We start from the raw sequence: 21,374 nt of genomic DNA on the forward strand, positions 1-21,374 counted from the left end.
CTTGCTGCAAGCTCTTCAGAGATTGCCCTTTTCTCGGAGGGTAAAATTCATACTCTTTAAAGGCTTGTAAGGCCGGGTAACATCAGGGCCCTGCTCACTTTCCCAACATTGTCTCCTACTATCTCCCACACCAGCTCCATGCTCCAACCACACTGAACTTAAGTTCTGTAAACACCCTCACTGTTGCCTTGCTGTGCCATTCCTCTACCTGTTTCTCTATGTCCAGCTCTCCCTTTCATCCTTCAGATCTCAGCAATTAGACACATCACATCTTTTATCTGAGAACTGCCCTGTGCAGACACTTGCTGAAGTCTAATCTAGCAGAGACCCATTCTTTCTAAGTTCTAGTCCTATGGTCTGACCAGAGTACATTTAATGAATACAAGAACAGCAAAAACTGTTCAACATATCTTCCTTGTTTATTTGATTTTTGACTCTAATAATAAGGTCTCTCTTACAGGCAGACAAGTTGTTAAAAGCCTTGAAAGGCCACGTTAAACATGAGGCAAGAAAAGAAAATGAGAATCAGGTGAGTAATGTTTTTCACGTTTACCTGTTAGCTAGCAAAACATTTATATTTAGTTAATGGACAATTAACACACAACTAGTGATGATTTAAGACATGCTGTTGGCTGAGTGTGGTGGCTCACGCCTATAATCCTAGCACTTTGGGAGGCTGAGGTGGGCGGATCACTTGAGACCAGGGGTTCGAGACCAGCCTGACCAACATGGTGAAACCCCATCTCTACTAAAAATACAAAAATTAGCCAGACTTGATGGCAGGAGCCTGTAATCCCAGCTACTTGGGAGGCTGAGACAGGGAGAATTGCTTGAACCCAGTAGGCAGAGGTTGCAGTGAGCCAAGATCGCGCCACTGTACTCCAACCTGGGCAACAGAGTAAGACTCCGTCTCAAAAAAAAAAAAAAGATATGCTGTTTATTAAAAAAGAGATCTTTATTGGTAATAGTGCCAAGGACTGAATCCTTTCAGATTAACTATCTGCTGTTGTGAATGGTGAAACTGTTTTGCACCAATCTGTTGAATAAGATGTTTTTACACAAATACAAAGACTGAGTACTAGTTGCCAAATATTACAAGAGATGGCATGATTTGAGTAGGGAGGGAACTGGAGTTGAAATCAGAAACACCTAGGTCAAGTACCAGCTCTCATTTATTTCTCTGCAACATTAGAAAACTCAAACTCCTGGCCAGGCACAGTGGCCCATGCCTGTAATCCCAGCACTTTGGGAGGCTGAGGTGGGTGGATCACGAGGTCAGGAGATCGAGGCCATCTGGCTAAAATGGTGAAACCCTGTCTCCACTAAAAATACAAAAAATTCTCCAGGCTTGGTGGCGGGTGCCTGTAGTCGCAGCTACTCCGGAGGCTGAGGCAGGAGAATGGCGTGAACCCAGGAGGCGGAGCTTACAGTGAGCCGAGATGGCGCCACTGCAGTGCAGCCTGGGCGACAGAGCGAGTCTCCGTCTCAAAAAAAAAAAAACTCAAACTCCTCTTCTTTAAGATGGAAATAATATCTGTTCTGCTGAACTGAGTGTTGTGAGCATCACATGAAGTAGGGACTGTGAAAGTGACTTGTAAGCTGTAAAACAATGGCTGATGGGAGTTGTCATGGCCGCTTCAGACCCACACCAAAGATTTTTGATAAGGCATGACTCCTCAATGGATCCATGAGTGCTCCATTAGGGCCAGGATTCATTTATTCCTTTTGTTGTTATTGTTGTTGAGACAGAATCTTGCTCTGTCATCCAGGCTGGAGTACAGTGGTGTGATCTCGGCTCACTGCAACCTCCATCTCCTGGGGTCAAGCAATTCTCCTGCCTCAGCCTCCTGAGTAGCTGGGATTACAGGCATGCACCACCATGCCTGGCTAACTTTGTATTTTTAGTAGAAATAGGATTTCTCCATGTTGGTCAGGCTGGTCTTGAACTCCCGACCTTGGGTGATCCGCCCACCTCAGCTTCCCATAGTGCTGGGATTACAGGGGTGAGCCACCGTGCCCAGCTCATTTTTTGTATTTTTAGTAGAGATGAGGTTTCACCATGTTGGCCAGGCTGGTCTCGAACTCCTGACCTCAGTTGATCTACCTGCTTCAGTCTCCCAAAGTGCTGGGATTACACGTGTGAGCCACTGCACCTGGCCTCAAATTTATTTTTGATTCCAGGCTTTAATTAACTGAAAATAGACAAGAACTATTTTTGAATTCTAGCTTTAAAAGTTTCTATATCAATAAATTTCTTTTTTATGGTTAAGGATACATGATTGTAGTGCCATTTGAAATTACAATTTTAGGCTGGGCTCAGTGACTCACACCTGTAATTCCCGCACTTTGGGAAGCTGAGGTGGGTGGATCACTTGAGGTCAGGAGTTCGAGACCAGCCTGGGCAACATGGTGAAACCCCATCTCTACTAAAATACAAAAATTAGCTGGGCGTGGTGGTGCACACCTGTAGTCCCAGCTACTCAGGAGGCTGAGGCAGGAGAATCACTTGAACCCGTGAGCCAGATGTAGTAAGCCAAGATCAAACCACTGCACTCCACCCTGGGAGGCAGAATGAGACTCCATCTCAAAACAAAACAAAGAAACAACAAAAAATTGTCTCTTTATATTCCAGCAACATGTGTAACTCAAAGGTATTGCTTCTAGGTTGGTGCAAATGTAATTGCGGTTTTTGCCATTACTTTTAAAAATGACAAAAACCAGGCCGGGCATGGTGGCTCACGTCTGTAATACTGGCACTTTGAAAGGCCAAAGTGGGTGGATCACCTGAGGCCAGGAGTTTAAGACCAGCCTGGCCAATATGGCAAAACCCCATCTCTACTAAAAAATACAAAAATTAGCCGACCATGGATGCACACAGCTGTACTCCCAGCTACTCGAGGGGATGAGTCAGGAGAATTATTTGAACCCGGGATTCGGATGTTGCAGTGAGCCAAGATTACGTCACTGCACTCCACTCCAGCCTGGACAACAAAATGAGACTCCGTCTCCAAAAAAAAAAAAAGACAAAAACCGTACTTACTTTCGCACCAATCTAATACATGGAAACAGTTTCTCTTACTTTTTTTTTGAGACAGGGTCTCACTCTAACCCAGACTGTAGTGCAGTGGTGCAGTCAGGGCTCACTGCAGCCTGGACCTCCCAGGCTCAAGCGATCCTCTTGCCTCACTCCCCTGAGTAGCTGGGACTACAGCCGTGTATCACCATTCCTGGCTATTTTTTTATTTTTAGTAGATACGGGGTTTCACAATATTGCCCAGACTGGTCTCAAACTCCTAGGGTCAAGCAATTTGCCTACCTCTGCCTCCCAAAGTGCTGGTATTACAGACACCCTGCCAGTTTCTCCTCTTTTACTTTCTTCTCCATGACTATCGGGGAGTTGGAAAGTGGGATCCAGATCACATTTTTCTATTCTCATGTAAAAACCCCTGCTCTTTTTTTAGCTCATCTTGAAAAGGCCAAAGATAAAGAAAAAAAAATCTCTGCTCTTTTGAAATTTATGATCACCTCTTTTCTTTCTTTCTTTCTTTTTTTTTTTTTTTTTTTTTTTGAGTTTCACTCTTGCTGCCCAGGCTGGAGTGCAATGACACGATCTCAGCTCACTGCAACCTCCACCTCCCGAGTTCAAGCGATTCTCCTGCCTCAGCCTCCTGAGTAGCTGGGATTACAGGCATGCGCCGCCACACCCAGATAATTTTGTATTTTTAGTAGAAACGGAGTTTCACCATGTTGGTCAGGCTGGTCTCAAACTCCCGACCTCAGGTGATCCTCCCGCCTCAGCTTCCCAAATTGCTGGGATTCCAGGGGTGAGCCACTGCACCCAGCGTATGCTTACCTATTTTAATCTCCCATCTGCTGAGCTCCTAGTTACTCTCTAGTGTTCTCTATCTCATGGTCGTCATTTCCTCGTGTCCTCATCTTATTTTGGACGAGTTCAAAGGTCCATCTGGATGTCTCTTCTTACTACTGCGGCCTCCTTGTCCTTAATGCTGGTGATCTTTGGTTTTGTGCTTGATCAGCCATCTGCTTCTCTGGGCATATCCTGGACCTTACATCACTTGGAACTATTACGCTTCTGTAATATTTCACCTCTGGTTAAGGCCTTTTATTCTCTTTTTTTTTTTTTTTTTTTTTTTTTTGAGATGGAGTCTTGGTCTATCACCCAGGCTGGAGTACAGTGGCTTGATCTCGGCTCACTGCATCCAACTCCCCAGCTCAAGCAATTCTCCTGCCTCAGCCTCCTGAGTAACTGGCATTACAGGTGCACACCACCATGCCCAGCTAATTTTTGTGTTTTTAGTAGAGTGGAGGTTTTACCATGTGGGCCCGGCCCTCAAGTGATCTGCTCACCTTGGCCTCCCAAAGTGCTGGGATTACAGACATGAGCCACCACGCCCAGCCAGGCCTTCTATTCTTTAAGCTTTATTCTTTGATTCCCAACAGACATATTTTGTATTTTTTTTAATTTTTTTTCTTAATTAATTATTTTTTTTTTTGAGACAGACTCTCGCTGTGTCACCCAGGCTGGAGTGCACTGGCGCAATCTCAGCTCATTGCAAGCTCTGCCTTCCGGGTTCACGCCATTCTCCTGCCTCAGTCTCCCGAGTAGCTGGGACTACAGGCGCCCACCACCACACCTGGCTAATTTTTTTTTTTTTTTTTTTTTTTTGAGACGGAGTCTCGCTCTGCCACCCAGGCTGGAGTGCAGTGGCCAGATCTCGGCTCACTGCAAGCTCCACATCCCGGGTTCACGCCATTCTCCTGCCTCAGCCTCCCGAGTATCTGGGACTACAGGCGCCCGCCACCTCGCCCGGCTAGTTTTTTGTATTTTTTAGTAGAGACGGGGTTTTACCGTGTCAGCCAGGATGGTCTCGATCTCCTGACCTCATGATCCGCCCGTCTCGGCCTCCCAAAGTGCTGGGATTACAGGCTTGAGCCACCGCGCCCGGCCATTTTTTTGTTTTTTTAGTAGAGATGGGTTTCCACCGTGTTAGCCAGGATGGCCTCGATCTCCTGACCTCGTGATCTGCCCGCCTTGGCCTCCCAAAGTGCTGGGATTACAGGCGTGAGCCACCATGCCCGGCAATTAATTATTTTTGAAATGGGTTCTCACTCTGTCACCCAGGGTGGAGTGTAGTGGCACAATCATGGCTTGCTGCAGCCTCGACCTCAAGCAATCCTCTGACTTCAGCCTCATAAGTAGCTGGAACTGCAGGCACACTCACCACACCTTGTTACTTTTTAAAAAATTTTTTTGTAGAGACTGGGGTCTCGCTATGTTGCCTAGGCTGGGGAACTTTTTAAAAATACTGACAGCTGAGTACAGTGGCTCATGCCTGTAATCCCAACACTTTGGGAGGCCGAGGCGGGTGGATCATGAGGTCAAGAGATGGAAACCATCCTGGCCAAAATGGTGAAACCCCATCTCTACTAAAAATACAAAAATTCGCCGGGCTGGTGGCACACACCTGTAGTCCCAGCTACTCGGGAGGCTGAGGCAGGAGCATCGCTTGAACTCAGGAGCTGGAGGTTGCAGTGAGCCAAGATTGTGCCATTGTATTCCATCCTGGGTGACACAGCCAGACCCTGTCTCAAAAAATAAATAAATTATATAAATAAATAAATACTAATGTATGGCCAGGCACAGTGACTCATGCTTGTAATCCCAGCACTTTGGGAGGCTGAGGTGGGTGGATCAACTGAGGTCAGGAGTTCGAGACCAGCCTGGCCAACGTGGTGAAACCCTGTCTCTACTAAAATAAAAAAATTAGCTGGGCGTGGTGGTATGTACCTGTAATCCCAGCTAGTCATAAGGTTGAGGCAGGAGAATTGCTTGAGCCTGGGAGGAGAAGGTTGCAGTGAGCCAAGATCACGCCACTGCACTCTAGCCTGGGTGACAGAGCTAGACTCCGTCTCAAAAAAAAAAAAAAAACCAATGTATAGGCCTCACCAAACCCCAAGCCAAATAAATAGACTATCAAGGGGTGGCCTGTGGCCATAATAGCGAAATAGACATCTGGTAGACTGCCTGCCCTCTAAAATATTGGAAGATTTCTCATTAAGGAAATTAAATAGTTATCAGACAAATTCTTCTGCCTTTGGGCATTCAAGGAAACACCAGCATAATGGCCTCCTCCCTACCCAAGGAATCCTACCAAATAACACACTTTTCTTGCACACTCAAGCTCCTAGTGAGGTTTTTCCTGATTTGCTATGAAATATGAATAGACATGGCCAGGCACAGTGGCTCACACCTGTAATCCCAGCACTTTGGGAGGCCCAAGCTGCAGATCACCTGAGTTCAGGAGTTGGAGACCAGCCTGGCCAATATGATGAAACCCCGTCTCTATTAAAAATATAAAAATTAGCCGGGCTGTGGTGGCGGGTGCCTGTAATCCCAGCTATTCAGGAGGCGGAGGTGGGAGAATCACTTGAACCTGGGAGGCATATGTTGCAGTGAGCAGAGATTGTGCCACTGCACTCCAGCCTGGGTGACCGAGGGAGATCCTGTCTCAAAAAAAAAAAAAAAAAGAAAGAAATATGAATAAACAACCAACAACCACCAGACATTTGAGGAAAGCCTGAAGTCTGAGAGAGAATAAGATAAATAAAAAGAAAATGGACTGGGCATAGAGGCTCACGCCTGTAATCCCAACATTTTGCAAGGCCAAGGCAGGAGGATGACATCAACCTAGGAGTTCACAACCAGCCTGGGCAACATAGTGAGACCCCATTTCTACAAAATTAAAATAAGTAGCTAGGTGTGGTAACACATACCTGTAGACCCAGCTGATTGGGAGGCTGAGGCAGGAGGGTCAGTTGAGCTTGGGAAATTGAGGCTGCAGTGAGCTATGATCAAGCCACTGTAATCCAGCCTAGGCAACAGAGCAAGACTTTGTATCTAAGAAAGAAAGAAAGAAAAAGATGACCTTAAAGGAAATGAAGATAATACAATATATAACTCCTGGCTTAGCCTCCCGAGTAAGTGGGATTACAGGCACGTGCCACCACGCCTGGCTAATTTTTGTATTTTTAGTATAGACAGGGTTTCACCATGTTGGCCAGGCTGGTCTCGAACTCCTGACCTCAGGTGATCCACCAGCCTCGGCTTCCCAAAATGCTGGGATTACAGGTGTGAGCACCCAGCTTAATAAATTTTTAATAATTTCAAGTAGAGATGGGGTTTTGCCATGTGGCCCAGGCTGGTCTCAAAGTCCTGGGCTCAAGTGATCCATCTGCCTCAGCCTCCTAAAGTGCTGGGATTACAGGTGTGAACCACTGCACCTGTCCCAATTTCCGTATTTATTCACACTAAAATAACTTTGAATGTTTTCCTACCCTAATTTATTAATTTGGGTTGCTAAGTGTGATTATTTCTTTGTAAATACTCTAAGTTTTTTTTTTTTTTCTTTGTTTTTTTTTTTTTTTTTGAGATGGAGTTTCACTCTTGTTGCCCAGGCTGGAGTGCAATGGCACCATCTTGGCTCACTGTAACCTCCCCCTCCCGGTTCAAGTGATTATCCTGCCTCAACCTCCCAAGTGGCTGGGATTACAGGCATGCACCACCATGCCCGGGTAATTTTTAGTAGAGATGGGGTTTCACCATGAAAGCCAGGCTGGTCTTGAACTGACCTCAGGTGATCCACTCGCCTTGGTCTCCCAAAGTGCTGGGATCACAGGTGTGAGTCACCGTGTCTGTCCTAAATATAATTCTTTTTTTTTTTTTTTTTGAGACGGAGTCTTGCTCTGCCGCCCAGGCTGGAGTGCAATGGCTGGATCTCAGCTCACTGCAAGCTCCACCTCCCGGGTTCACGCCATTCTCCTGCCTCAGCCTCCCGAGTAGCTGGGACTACAGGCGCCCGCCACCGCACCTGGCTAGTTTTTTGTATCTTTTAGTAGAGACGGGGTTTCACCGTGTTAGCCAGGATGGTCTCGATCTCCTGACCTCGTGATCCGCCCGTCTCGGCCTCCCAAAGTGCTGGGATTACAGGCTTGAGCCACCGTGCCCGGCCCTAAATATAATTCTTGTCTTTGCCTACAATTTACTGCTAGAGAGTTTTAAATTTTTTCTTTTGCATATGTAATATGTTTTTTATTCTGTCTAAATTCTGATTCTTCCTGAGCATTATAACTGTAATGCATAGCACATAGCAGAGTAATACCTCTCTTTTCAGGATGAAAGTCAAACTTCTGCATCCTCTTGTGATGAGACTGAGATACAGATCAGCAACCAGGAACAAGCTGAGAGAGAGCCAACTGGCCATGTCACCAAAACAAGGAGAAGGCGCAGGACTGTCCGTGTGGACCCTGACTCGCAGGTGAATGGAAATATACAAATTGAAAATATAGGGCCAGGCGCAGTGGCTCAAGCCTGTAATCCCAGCACTTTGGGAGGCCGAGACGGGCGGACCACGAGGTTAGGAGATCGAGACCATCCTGGCTAACACGGTGAAACCCCGTCTCAACTAAAAAATACAAAAAACTAGCCGGGAGAGGTGGCGGGTGCCTGTAGTCCCAGCTACTAGGGAGGCTGAGGCAGGAGAATGGCGTAAACCCGGGAGGTGGAGCTTGCAGTGAGCTGAGATCCGGCCACTGCACTCCAGCCTGGGCGACGGAGCAACACTCCGTCTCAAAAAAAAAAAAAAAGAAAATATACCACCACCTATGCCAAAATTGGCATACTCTTAGGGAGCTTTCTTTTTAAATTCCCATGTGATGTCATGTGTTTGTAAGCTTACTGTATGCTGTAAGCTCCATGAAAGCCCAGACCCGAGTCCAGCTGCTCATCACTGCATCCCAGGGCTTGGCCCTCAGGAAGCACTTTTTAAGTATTAAGCTCACATTAAATATTTGTTGTATAAATATGAACATTCATTAAGTGTTCACTTAAGTGAGGTGTAGTAGATAGGTAGGAAAGAGAAACAAGCATTAAATGTGCTTTTTGTTGTTTTTTTCATTGGTTTGTTTAAATTCTCCTTCCTACCTTGCCCCTGGCCTGGTGATCACCCTGTACTTAGTCTTTCAGCAGTGTGATCACATGATTAGCAAGGGGCTTCCCTCGCTTGCTTTCTGTAGACTCTGGTTTTATTCTTTTATCTTATCCTTTCATTCAAATGTAATTTTTACAAAGCACAGTCTTTTTTTTTTTTTTTTCTTTTTTTTGAGATGGAGTTTCCACTCTTTTCCCCAGTGTGGAGTGCAATGGCACCATCTCAGCTTACTGCAACCTCCACCTCCCAGGTTCAAGCAATTCTCCTGCCTCTGCCTCCTGAGTAGCTGGGATTACAGGCGGCCACCACCACACCCAGCTAATTTTTGCATTTTTAGTAGAGATGAGATTTCACTGTGTTGGCTGGGCTAATCTCAAACTCTTGACCTCTGGTGATCCACCCACCTTGGCCTCCCAAAGTGCTGGGATTACAGGTGTGAGCCACCATGCCCAGCCCCGAAACACAGTCTTAATTTTCTTTTCTATGTTCATATTGTTGCAGTAAACTGAGGAACGGAGAGACTAATACGGAGTACAGGAGGATTTGTTTGTTTTAGGCACACACCAGCTCAGAGGATTCACATCTGAAAGCTGACCCTTGAACAAAGATAGCCAAGGTTTTTATAAGCAGCTTTACAGAAGCAAAATAAAAGCAATTAATCATACAGTAACAGGTTACATAATCTATAGCATAAAATGACTTAGCCAGTGGCCTTGTAGCTGCATTAAAAGGAAAACAAGAACTGGCTAAATACAGACATTTGTAAAACATAATCATGCTAATCATGCTTAAGAAGCCTGGGAAAAGAGTAACAGTAAAAGAACTTGTGTTTCTCTTTTTTTTTTTTTTTTCTTTCAACCTTGCTCTCGAATGGGGAAGGGGTTGGGGGGAGGGTGGTGTCTGGAGCTTATTCCTTTGGCCTTGGCTATTCAGACAGCGTTATCTCTAACTGTCTTTAAAGGGAGCTGCTAGGCAGAGGAAAACTTGTTCTTTTCTTTTGAACTCTTGCCTTGCCACATTCTGGGCCTTAGCTTTTACTTTTCTTGGAGTGAATAAATGCAGCACTTTTTATTATTATTATTTAAGTTTCTGCCTCAATATAGTCACTTGCTCAGTAGACTATCTTATGTTTCTTCATTTGTCCTTGCTAAGACAGTTAATCTTGCCATTTCTATTTTCCTCTTAATGTGCCCTATTATCTCCTATTCTCAAATTTACATCCTCATGACATTTGATAAGGCAGAGAACCAAATCTGCCACCAAAAATCTCATTATCCTACTTTTCTTCCTTTAACCCCTTTTCCCCCTCACTTTGGTACTTGTCTTTGGAAGGCAGCAATTATTTCTTATTTATCATCAAAATATTTTATTTTCTTTTTAAATTTGTAGCAGAATCATTCAGAGATAAAAATAAGTAATCCCACTGAATTCCAGAATCATGAAAAGCAGGAAAACCAGGATCTCAGAGCTACTGCAAATGTTCCTTCTCCACCAGATGAGCACCAAGGAGCTGAGAATGCTGTTTCCTCAGGTAAACGTGGAATAAATGGTATGTCAAGTGACTTGAAAAACCAAAATTGCTAGAAGTAGCTGGGTACGTTAGTTTCCTAGGACTGTCGTGACAAAGCACCACAAACTGGACAGCTTACAAAAACAGAAATTTACTCTTTCATAGTTCTAGAGGCTGGAAGTCCAAAATCGATGTGTCAGCAGGACCATGCTTCTCTGAGACTCTGGGTGGAATCCTTCCTGACTACTCTGACTACTCTGCGATGGCTGTCGACGCCTGGTGTTCCTTGGGTTGCAGCTGCATCATGCCAGTCTCTGGCTCTGACAGTGCATGACATTCTCCCTATATGTCTCTTTAATAGGACACCAGTCATATTGGATTAGGATCCACCCAAATAGGCCAAGCATAGTGGCTGATGCCTGTAATCCCATTACTTTAGGAAGCCAAGTCAGGAGGATTGCTTGAGCCTAGGAGTTTAGGACCAGCCTGGGCAACATGGCGAGACCCTGTCTCTACAAAAAGTCAAAAGAATCAGTCAGCCATGATGGTGCACATCTGTGGTCCCAGCTACTCAGGAGGCTGAGGTGACAGGGTCGCTTGAACCCAGGAGGTTAAGGCTGCAGTGGGCCATCTTCATACCACTTCACCCCAGCGTGTACAGAGTGACACCCTATCTCAAAAAATTAAAAGAACGTCCAAATGATGTCATTTTAACCTTAATACATCTGAAAAAAATTCCTATATCTAAATAAGGTCATGTGACAGGCACCAGTGGTTAGGACTTCAACATATCTTTTAGGGGCCACAATTCAACCCATAGCACCATGTTATAGAATTTCTTTTTTTTTTTTTTTTAGACAGAGTCTTGCTCTGTCGCCCAGGCTGGAGTGCAAAGGTGCAATCTCTGCTCACTACAACCTCCGCCTCCCGGGTTCAAGCAATTCTCCTGCCTCAGCCTCCCAAGTAGCTGGGATTACAGGTGCGTGCCACCAGGCCCAGCTAATTTTTGTATTTTTAGTAGAGATGGGCTTTCACCATGTTGGCCAGGCTGGTCTCGAACTCCTGACCTCGTGATCCACCCACCTCAGCCTCCCAAAGTGCTGAGATTACAGGCATGAGCCACCGCACCTGGCCTTCCTTTCACTTCCTTTTGCTTACTAAACCTCTGCTCCTAAAAAATAAAAATAATAAATAAATAAATGAAGGCCGGGCGCGGTGGCTCAAGCCTGTAATCCCAGCACTTTGGGAGGCTGAGACGGGTGGATCACAAGGTCAGGAGATCGAGACCATCCTGGCTAACCCGGTGAAACCCCGTCTCTACTAAAAAAAAATACAAAAAACTAGCCGGGCAAGGTGGCGGGCGCCTGTAGTCCCAGCTACTCGGGAGGCTGAGGCAGGAGAATGGCGTGAACCCGGGAGGCGGAGCTTGCAGTGAGCTGAGATCCGGCCACTGCACTCTAGCCTGGGTGACAGAGCGAGACCCCGTCTCAAAAAAAAAAAAAATAAATAAATAAATAAATAAATAAATAAATAAATGAAAATAAAATATCTCAGTATCAGTTTCACCTGGGCAAATCTGCTAGGGCCCTGAGCCTTGCCAGAGGAGGAGTTAGAGAGATTGAGGGAGGATAATCCATTCCAGTATTCACCAAGCAGTTAAATCTGGAATTTCTAATCCTGAGCCTTCTCATTTTCCCTAAAACTTTGAGTGTCATACTGAATCTAGAAAATTACAGGAAAAAATGTTCTGATTCCTTGGGTCTGAGATGGGCCTGAGAATCTTCAGTTTTTAACAAGTCTCCCAGGTAATTTTTTACTTTTTATTTTTTTGAGACAGGGTCTTGCTTTGTTGCCCAGGCTGGAGTGCAATGGTGCGATCTCAGCTCACTGCAGCCTTAGCCTCCCGAGTAGCTGGGACTACAGGCATGCACTACCATGCTCAGCTAATTTTTGTAGTTTTAGTAGAGATGGGCTTTCACCATGTTGCCCAGGCTAGTCTCAAACTCCTGAGCTCCAGTAATCTGCCCACTTCAGCCTCCGAAAGTGCTGGGATTACAGGTGTGAGCCACCATGCCTGGCCAATATTTTTCAATACAGGCCAGTTTTTTGTCCTCTGAGTTGGTTTGTCTAATACGTCCTCATGTTTAGATTCAGACTAGGAACTGTTGGCAGGAATCCCACAGAGCAATGCTGTTGCTTTCTCAGTAGGCACCCTAGGAGGCACAAGTGCTGGGTGTTCCTATGACTAGTCTTGTTAACTTCCATCCGTTGGTTATGGTGGTGTCTGCTAGGTTGCTCCTTTGTGAAGTTACTCTTTTACCACTTGTAATTAATAAGTATCCTGTGGAGAGTTACTCTACATAAGTATCCTTTTTTCGTTTGTTTCATTTTGTTTTGAGACAGTATCTCTCTCTGTTGCCCAGGCGAGAGTGCAGTGACAGGATCTAGGCTCACTGCAACTTGTGCCTCCTAGTCTCAAGCAATTCTACTGCTTCAGCCTTCCGAGTAGCTGGGATTATAGGTGTGCACCACCATGCCTGGGTAGTTTTTGTCTTTTCAGTAGAGACAGGGTTTCACCATGTTGGCCAGGCTGGTCTCCAACTCCTAACCTCAGGTGATCTGCCCGCTTTGGCCTCCCAAAGTGCCAGGATTCCAGGCATGAGCCACCAAGCCCTGCCAAATACCCTGTTTCTCATGAAACTTTCACTTTCTGGTTTTATAGCTAAAGTCTAAGCAGAAGCCCCTGCAACCATTCCAACTCTGACAGAACATTGTTTTGCCTTGTTTTACGGATACATTGGGGAAACTTAAGGACGAGACCTTTAGAAATGGTATTTCTTGGAAACCTACTTGCTTATAAATCAGTGATTGAAAGAAAATTTTAAAAAAAATTAATAAGAGATGAAAGCTCATTGAATATTTTTAAAATAGATTACTTCAAGTTGAAAAAGATGTAAGATTGAGGCTTTCTTATATTTTAAGATTAGACTCATAGCTCTATAGGATATTATACGGGGCCCTTTATGGTTTAACCCGCTATCTGTCCTATTCCCAATGTCCTCCACTCCCTCTTATGTACCCTACACTTCAGCAATTTCAGCCTACCTCAGTTTCTCTGAATGTCATTATTTCCACTGTACTATAACCTTATATATTACTATTGTTCCCTCTGCCTGGTATGGTTCTTTTCCTTCCTTGCCTAATAAATTCCATTAAGGTCAAAAAAATAAGCGACAGAATTTGAGAAATGATTATGGTAAGTGGGAAAAAATTACCTAACCTAATATATACCATAATTTCAACTGGAGTTAAATAATAATAATAATAAGCTGGCTACAGTGGCACATGGCTGTAGTCCCAGCTACTCTGGAGGCTGAAGCAGAAGTATCACTTGTGCCCAGGAGTTTGAGACTAGCTGGGCAACATAGTGAGACCCTGTCTCTTAAAACAAGCAAACAGGCCAGGTGCAGTGGCTCTTGCTTGTAATCCTTACACTTTGAGAGGCCAAGGTTGGTGGATTACCTGAGGTCAAGAGTTCAAGACCAGCCTGGCTATAAACAAACAAACAAATGACCACAACCAAAATAAGCAGAAGAAGCAGAGGACCAGAGGAAATATGCCAGATGTTCATGGTGTTTCTTTGGCTGATTGGATTACCTGACTTTTATCACATCAGTTGTAACGATATTATGTTCATAATAAAAACTGAAAAAGTTGTTTTTTAACCGATACGTATATGTTTAAATTTAATTTATATTAAATAATGTTTTAACAATAGAGACGGGGTCAGGGCCAGGCATGGTGGCTCACTCCTGTAATCCCAGCACTTTGGGAGGTCAAGGCGGGCAGATCATGAGGTCAGGAGATGGAGACCATCCTGACTAACACGGTGAAACCCCATCTCTACTAAAAATACAAAAAGTTGGCCGGGCATGGTGGCGGATGCCTGTAGTCCCAGCTACTCAGGAGGCTGAGGCAGGAGAATGGCATGAACCCAGGAGGCAGAGCTTGTGGTGAGCCGAGATGGCGCCACTGCACTTCAGTCTAGGCGACAGAGCGAGACTCCATCTCAAAAAAAAAAAAAAAACACGGCCGGGCGCGGTGGCTCAAGCCTGTAATCCCAGCACTTTGGGAGGCCGAGACGGGCGGATCACGAGGTCAGGAGATCGAGACCATCCTGGCGAACACCGTGAAACCCCGTCTCTACTAAAAAAATACAAAAAAAAACTAGCCGGGCAAGGTGGCGGGCGCCTGTAGTCCCAGCTACTCGGGAGGCTGAGGCAGGAGAATGGCGTAAACCTGGGAGGCGGAGCTTGCAGTGAGCTGAGATCCGGCCACTGCACTCCAGCCCGGGCTACAGAGCGAGACTCCGTCTCAAAACAAAACAAAACAAAACAGAGATGGGGTCTCGCTGTGCTGCCCAGGCTCGTCTCAAACTCCTGTGCCCAAGCCATCTGCCCATCTCAGCCTCCCAAAGTGCTGGGATTACAGGCATGAGCCACTGCACCTGGCCAACTTTCTGTATTTTTATTTTATGTATTTATTTTTTTTGAGACAGAGTCTTGCTTTGTTTCCAGGCTGGAGTGCAATGGTGCAGTCTCGGCTCACTGCAACCTCCGCCTCCCGTTTTCAAGCAATTCTCCTGCCTCAGCTTCCCGAGTAGCTGGGATCACAGGCACACCCCACCTCGCCCAGCTAATTTTTGTATTTTTAGTAGAGACGGGGTTTCACCATGTTGGCCAGGATGGTCTCGATCTCTTGGACTCATGATCCACCTGCCTCAGCCTCTCAACGTGCTGGGATTACAGGTGTGAGCCACTGGGCTCCACAGGCGTCAGAAAATTTCTGAATGCCTACTTGAAGCATATGAACTGTAATCGTAGGAATGCTGTAACTAATTCTTTGTGCTCCTTATGTGCTATTTCTACAACCACCTTGGCAGAGCCTACCATGTGAAAATGCTCTGTTAACTTACACATATTTCTTTTTCCTTTCTTTTTTTTTTTTTTTTTTTAAAGAGATGGAGTCTCACTCTATTGCCCAGGCTGGAGTGCAGTGGTGCGATCTTGGCTCACTGCAAGCTCCGCTTCCCGGGTTCATGCCATTCTCCTACCTCAACCTCCGAAGTTGCTGGAACTACAGGCACCCGCCACTACGCCCGGCCAACTTTTTGTATTTTTAGTAGAGACGGGATTTCACCATGTTAGCCAGGATGGTCTCAATCTCCTGACCTCGCAATCCGTCCGCCTAGACCTCCCAAAGTGCTGGGATTACAGGCGTGAGCCACCATGCCCGGTCACATATTTCTTAATGAGAACTTTTTTGATATCCTTCATTATTTCTGTGTCTTTGGATTTAGGTAACAAAGATTCAAAGGTACCTTCAAAAAGAAAGAAATCTGTCTACACGGATGAGTCATCCAAACGTGGAAAAAATAAAAGAACTGCAATCACTACTCCTACTCCAAGTAAGTTTTGTAGGCAAAGCCATAATAAGTAATGGTTGCCCCACTTCAAACTGATGTTGGACTGGAACAGCTAAAAGCATAGAGGCTGGAACCAGTTTACATTCTAGTTCTCTCATCTTTTAGGCTTAAGATCTTGGGGAAATTACTCATCTTCAATAAACTCACTTCCTCAGTGTAAAGTGGAAATAGTTATACTATAGTACCTATTTCTTTTTTTTTTTCTTTTTTTTTTTTTGAGACAGGGTCTTGCTCTCTCGCCTAGGCTAGAGTGCAGTGGCGTGATCTTGGCTCACTGCAACCTCTGCCTCCCAGGTTCAAGTGATTCTCCTGCCTCAGCCTCCCGAGTAGCTGGGACTACAGGTGTGCTCCACCACGACCAGCTGATTTTTGTATTTTCAGAAGAGACGGGGCTTCACCATGTTGGCCAGCATGGTCTCGATCTCTTGACCTCGTGATCTGCCTGCCTCAGCCTCCCAAAGTGCTGAGATTCCAGGTGTGAGCCACCCTGCCTGGCCTATAGTACCTATTTCATCAGGTTGATAGATACATAAATTGAGAATACTTTTTCCACTACTGCTTCCCTATCATGGCAAATAGCATGCAGCAAGGATTCAATAAACATCTGATGAATGAATGTACGAAGTACTTGGTACAATGCCCACCTTCTAATAAGTTTTTCATAAGTCTAAATGACTCTGTTTTTGGACATGTAATTCTTCTTCTCTCTTGTATTGTTGGAACATTGCTTGGCACATAGAATGTTGATTATTATATTTATAGTAGTTACAATGCTGCTCATCTTATATTCAAAATTCAGTAAATGTTCATATACTTAATCAGAACAGGATACAGCAGGGGTCAGCAAACTGCTGCCTCCCTTGGCCTGTCTTATATCCTTTGAGCTAATAATGGTTTTTATATTTTTTAAAGAATTTAAAAACAAGAAGAATGGCCAGGCATGGTTCTCACACCTGTAATCCCAGCACGTTGGGAGGTGCAGGGGGGTGGATCACCTGAAGTCGGGAGTTTGAGAACAGACTGGCCAGCATGGTAAAACCCCGTCTCTACTAAAAATACAAAAAAATTAGCTGGATATGGTGGCAAGTGCCTTTAACCCCAGCTACTCAGAAAACTGAGGCAGGAGAATCGCTTGAACCCAGGAGGCGGAGGTTGCAGTAAGCCAAGATCACGCCATTGCACTCTAGCCTGGGTAACAGAGCAAGACTCCATCTCAAAAAAAATAAATAAAAACAAGAAGAATATGAGACAGAGACCATATCACATGTTGCCATAAGGCCTAAAATACTTTTTTTGTTTGTTTTCTTTTTGTTTTTGAGATGAAGGTTTGCTCTTATTGCCCAGGCTGGATACCTCCCGGGTTCAAGCGATTCTCCTGCTTCAGTGTCCTGAGTAGCTGGGATTACAGGCATGTGCCACCACACCCGGCTAATTTTTGTATTTTTAGTAGACAGGGTTTCTCCATGTTGTTCAGGCTGGTCTCGAGCTCCCGACCTCAGGTGATCTGCCCACCTTGGCCTCCCAAAGTTCTGGAATTACAGTTGGGAGCCACCATGCCCAGCCAAGCCTTAAATACTTTTATCTAGCCCTTTATAGAATAAGTTTATCAGTCGTTGACATACAGCATTATAAAATATCAAATTCATGATTAAATAAAGACCACTTGTGACTAATTGGTAAGGGAGAAGATAAATCTTCTACTGTCATCCTCTGGACTAAACCAAGATGTCAATTTAGTGAAATTTGTCAATGAGGAGATGGTGAATGTTTGATAGTTTATAAGACGAATGTGCTTTGCCCCTGAGTTTCCAAAAACTAAGTATTTTGAAATTAATGTTTTAGCAAAAATTATATTGAAGTTGAATATCAGGGATGCAAAAAAGAGAATAAGTGTTAACGGAAAAACACAGAGAAGGTAAATGGATTTTGTTTTGTTACTAACTTTTATATTGGGGGAACATTCTAGACTTTAAGAAGCTTCATGAAGCTCATTTTAAGGAAATGGAGTCCATCGATCAATATATTGAGAGAAAAAAGAAACATTTTGAAGAACGCAATTCCATGAATGATCTGAAGGTATGTAGATAAAATTATGTTCTTAATGGGACTAAACTGTTTGATTATAATTTTGAAACTATATAACACCATGGTTACAACAACTGGCTATCACTCTACCAGTAGATTTGTTTGAGTTTAATATATCTTTATCTGGCCGGGCGCGGTGGCTCAAGCCTGTAATCCCAGCACTTTGGGAGGCCGAGGCGGGCGGATCACAAGGTCAGGAGATCGAGACCACAGTGAAACCCCGTCTCTACTAAAAATACAAAAAATTAGCCGGGCGCGGTGGCGGGCGCCTGTAGTCCCAGCTACTCAGGAGGCTGAGGCAGGAGAATGGCGGGAACCCGGGAGGCGGAGCTTGCAGTGAGCCGAGATCGCGCCACTGCACTCCAGCCTGGGCAACAGCGTGAGACTCCGTCTCAAAAAAAAAATATATATATATATATATCTTTATCTAAAACTTGCTTTCCCCTACTCTGAGAATTTTCAAAATCCTCTGGATAAAACTGAATCCATGGCCAAGCGCAGTGTCTCATGCCTGCAATCCTAGCATTTTGGGAGGCCAAGGCAGGTGGATTACCTCAGATCAGGAGTTCAAGGCCAGCCTGGCCAACATGGTGAAACCCTGTCTCTACAAAAAAATACAAAAAATTAGCAGGGGTTGGCACACGCCTGTAATCCCAGCTACTCAGGAGGCTGAGGCAGGAGAATCACTTGAACCAGGAGGCCAAGGTTACAGTGAGCCAAGATCATGCCACTGTGCTCCAGCCTGGGTGACAGAGTGAGACTCCGTCTGAAAAAACAGAAAACAGTGAATCCTGACTATGAGAAACTATTTCCAAAATGGCAATGTCATTCTACTTTCCATATTCAGATGTTTTGCCTATTACTTTCATTGAGGATGAACCAACTTATGGCTGAAGCCGTCTTCTTTCCCTTGTCCCTTATGTAAAGAAAAATGGGTGATTAATAGTGGCAAAGCTGAAGGGTTCCTGTGGTAACAGCTCCCTCTAGGGCTTTCAGTCCAGGTCCCACAGGACTCAAAGCCTCCTCAAAGTAAGAGAAGGTGATAAAGTCAACTCTGAGACTGAGTTAGCAGAGTAGTGAGTTAATAACATTCTAGCAAGTTGATGTTATTGGTATCTGGTGTTAAGGCAGTGCCAAAGGGAGGGCAAGAAACACATTTTAAAATATTGATTGATTTATGTATTTTTCTTATAAAGTCAGGGTCTCCCTGTGATGCCCAGGCTCTCCTTGAATGCCTAGGCTCAAGTGATCCTCCCACCTCAGCCTCCCAAAGTGCTGGGATTACAGGTGTGAGCCACCAGATTATATTTATTTCTATTCGCTGTATTTAATTCTTAACCCCATGTTTATGTTACATAACTTCCCTATTTCTTAAAAATAATTTAAGGCCTATTCTCAAAATAATTTAAGTTTATGGTATTAAATATAAAATAGTATAGTCAATTTAAAAGCACTGTTAGTGGGTACAGTATTGATTACCATCAGTCTCTCAGCTGAGTTTAAGTTTTCTGGCAGCTAGGGCCAAGAGGAAAACTCACTGGGTGATAAGTTGTAAATAATTTTATTTAAGTACCTAAGCTTCTTGGTGAGAAGCTTCATTGAAATAATAAACATTCATTTTAACAATGTAAAACCACTGTTACAATTTTTTTTTCTTTTTTTTTTTGAGACAGAGTTTTGCTCTTGTTGCCCAGGCTGGAGGGCAATGGTACGGTCTCAGCTCACTGCAACCACTTCTGCCTTCCTAATTCAAGCGATTCTCCTGCCTTAGCCTCCCCAGTAGCTGAGATTACGGGCACCCGCCACCACACCCAGCTAATTTTTATATTTTTAGTAGAGATGGGATTTCATTATGTTTGGCCAGGCTGGTCTCGAACTCCTGACCTTAGGTGATCAACCCACCTCCCAAAGTGCTGGTATTACAGGCATGAGCCACCGCTCCCATCCTCATTGTTACCACATTTGAAGGCCCTGTTTATCAAACTTTTTTTTTTTTTTTTTTTGAGATGCAGTCTCACTCTGTCACCCAGGCTGGAGTGCAGTGGTGCCATCTTGGCTAAACCTCTGCCTCCCGGGTGCAACAGATTATTTTGCCTCAGCCTACCAAGTAGTTGGGATTACGGGTGCCCACCACCACACCCGGCTAATATTTGTATTTGTAGTTTTATTTATTTATTTTTTTAGACAGAATCTCATTGTGTTGCCCAGGCTGGAATGCAGTGACACAATCTCGGCTCACTGCAAACTCTGCCTCCTGGATTCAAGTGATTCTCCCACCTCAGCCTCCCAAGTACCTGGGATTACAGGCGACCATTACCACGCCCAGCCAATTTTTGTTTGTTAGTTTGTTTTGACACAGAGTTTCGCTCTTGTTGTCCAGGCTAGAGTGTAATGGTGCAATCTTGGCTCACTGCAACCTCCACCTCCCAGGTTCAAGCGATTCTCCTGCCTCAGCCTCCTGAGTAACTGGAATTATAGGCGCTCGCCATCACGCCTGGCTAATTTTTTGTATTTTTAGTAGAGATGGGGTTTCACTATGTTGGCCAGGCTGGTCTTGAACTCATGACCTTGTGATCCACCCACCTCAGCCTCCCAAAGTGCTAGGATCACAGGCATGAGCCACGGCCCCCAGCCCCTGCTACTTTTTATATTTTTAGTAGAGACAGGATTTCACCATGTTGGCCAGGCTGGTCTCAAACTCCTGACTTCAGGTGATCCACCCACCTCGGCCTCCCAAAGTGCTGGGATTTCAGGCATGAGCCACCGCTCCTGTCCTCACTGTTACCACATTTGAGCATTTGAGGGCACAGTTTATCAGTCTCTCTTTTTTTTTTTTTTTGAGACAAGTGTCACTCTGTCACCTAGGCTGGAGTGTAGTGGTGCAATCTTGGCTTACTGCAACCTGCACCTCCCGGGTTTGACAGATTTCGCCAGCATTGCAAAACCCTGTCTCTACTAAAAATACAAAAAATACCCAGCCGTGGTGGTGAGCACCTGTACTCCCAGCTACTCAGGAGGCTGAGACAGGAGAATCACTTGAACCCAGGAGGCGGAGGTTGCAGTGGGTGGAGGTCATACTATTGCACTCCAGCCTGGGCAACAGATCAAGACTCCATCTCAAAAAAACAAAAAAAATAGGCCGGGCATGGTGGCTCACACCTGTAATCCCAGCACTTTGGGAGGCTGAGGCAGGCGGATCACCTGAGGTCAGTGGTTTGAGACCAGCCTCACCAACATGGAGAATCCCCGTCTCTACTAAAAATACAAAATTATCTCATCATGGTGG

The 21,374-nt window shown here is 44.9% G+C and overlaps 1 protein-coding gene across 20 annotated transcripts in view; it reads left to right on the top strand.

Moving 5' to 3' along the window:
* The window catches only part of NUSAP1 (nucleolar and spindle associated protein 1), a 48,775-nt gene that overhangs the window by 8,215 nt on the left and 19,186 nt on the right, over nt 1-21,374 (top strand). For 4 of the 20 annotated variants that reach the window (XM_015452673.4, XM_015452674.4, XM_073995539.1 and 1 more), the window contains exons 2-6: nt 461-529; nt 8,193-8,336; nt 10,398-10,557; nt 15,878-15,985; nt 17,970-18,079. In XM_015452673.4, coding sequence (XP_015308159.3) covers nt 461-529; nt 8,193-8,336; nt 10,398-10,557; nt 15,878-15,985; nt 17,970-18,079 — 591 coding nt within the window. Of the gene's footprint in view, nt 1-460; nt 530-8,192; nt 8,337-10,397; nt 10,558-10,683; nt 11,023-15,877; nt 15,986-17,969; nt 18,080-21,374 lie in introns of those variants that run through there. The other 16 variants (XM_015452677.4, XM_065547783.2, XM_015452679.4 and 13 more) reach the window with 7 other exon arrangements.

Source organism: Macaca fascicularis, chromosome 7 (genome assembly GCF_037993035.2).
Source record: "Macaca fascicularis isolate 582-1 chromosome 7, T2T-MFA8v1.1".
Classification (NCBI taxonomy): Eukaryota; Metazoa; Chordata; class Mammalia; order Primates; family Cercopithecidae; genus Macaca; species Macaca fascicularis.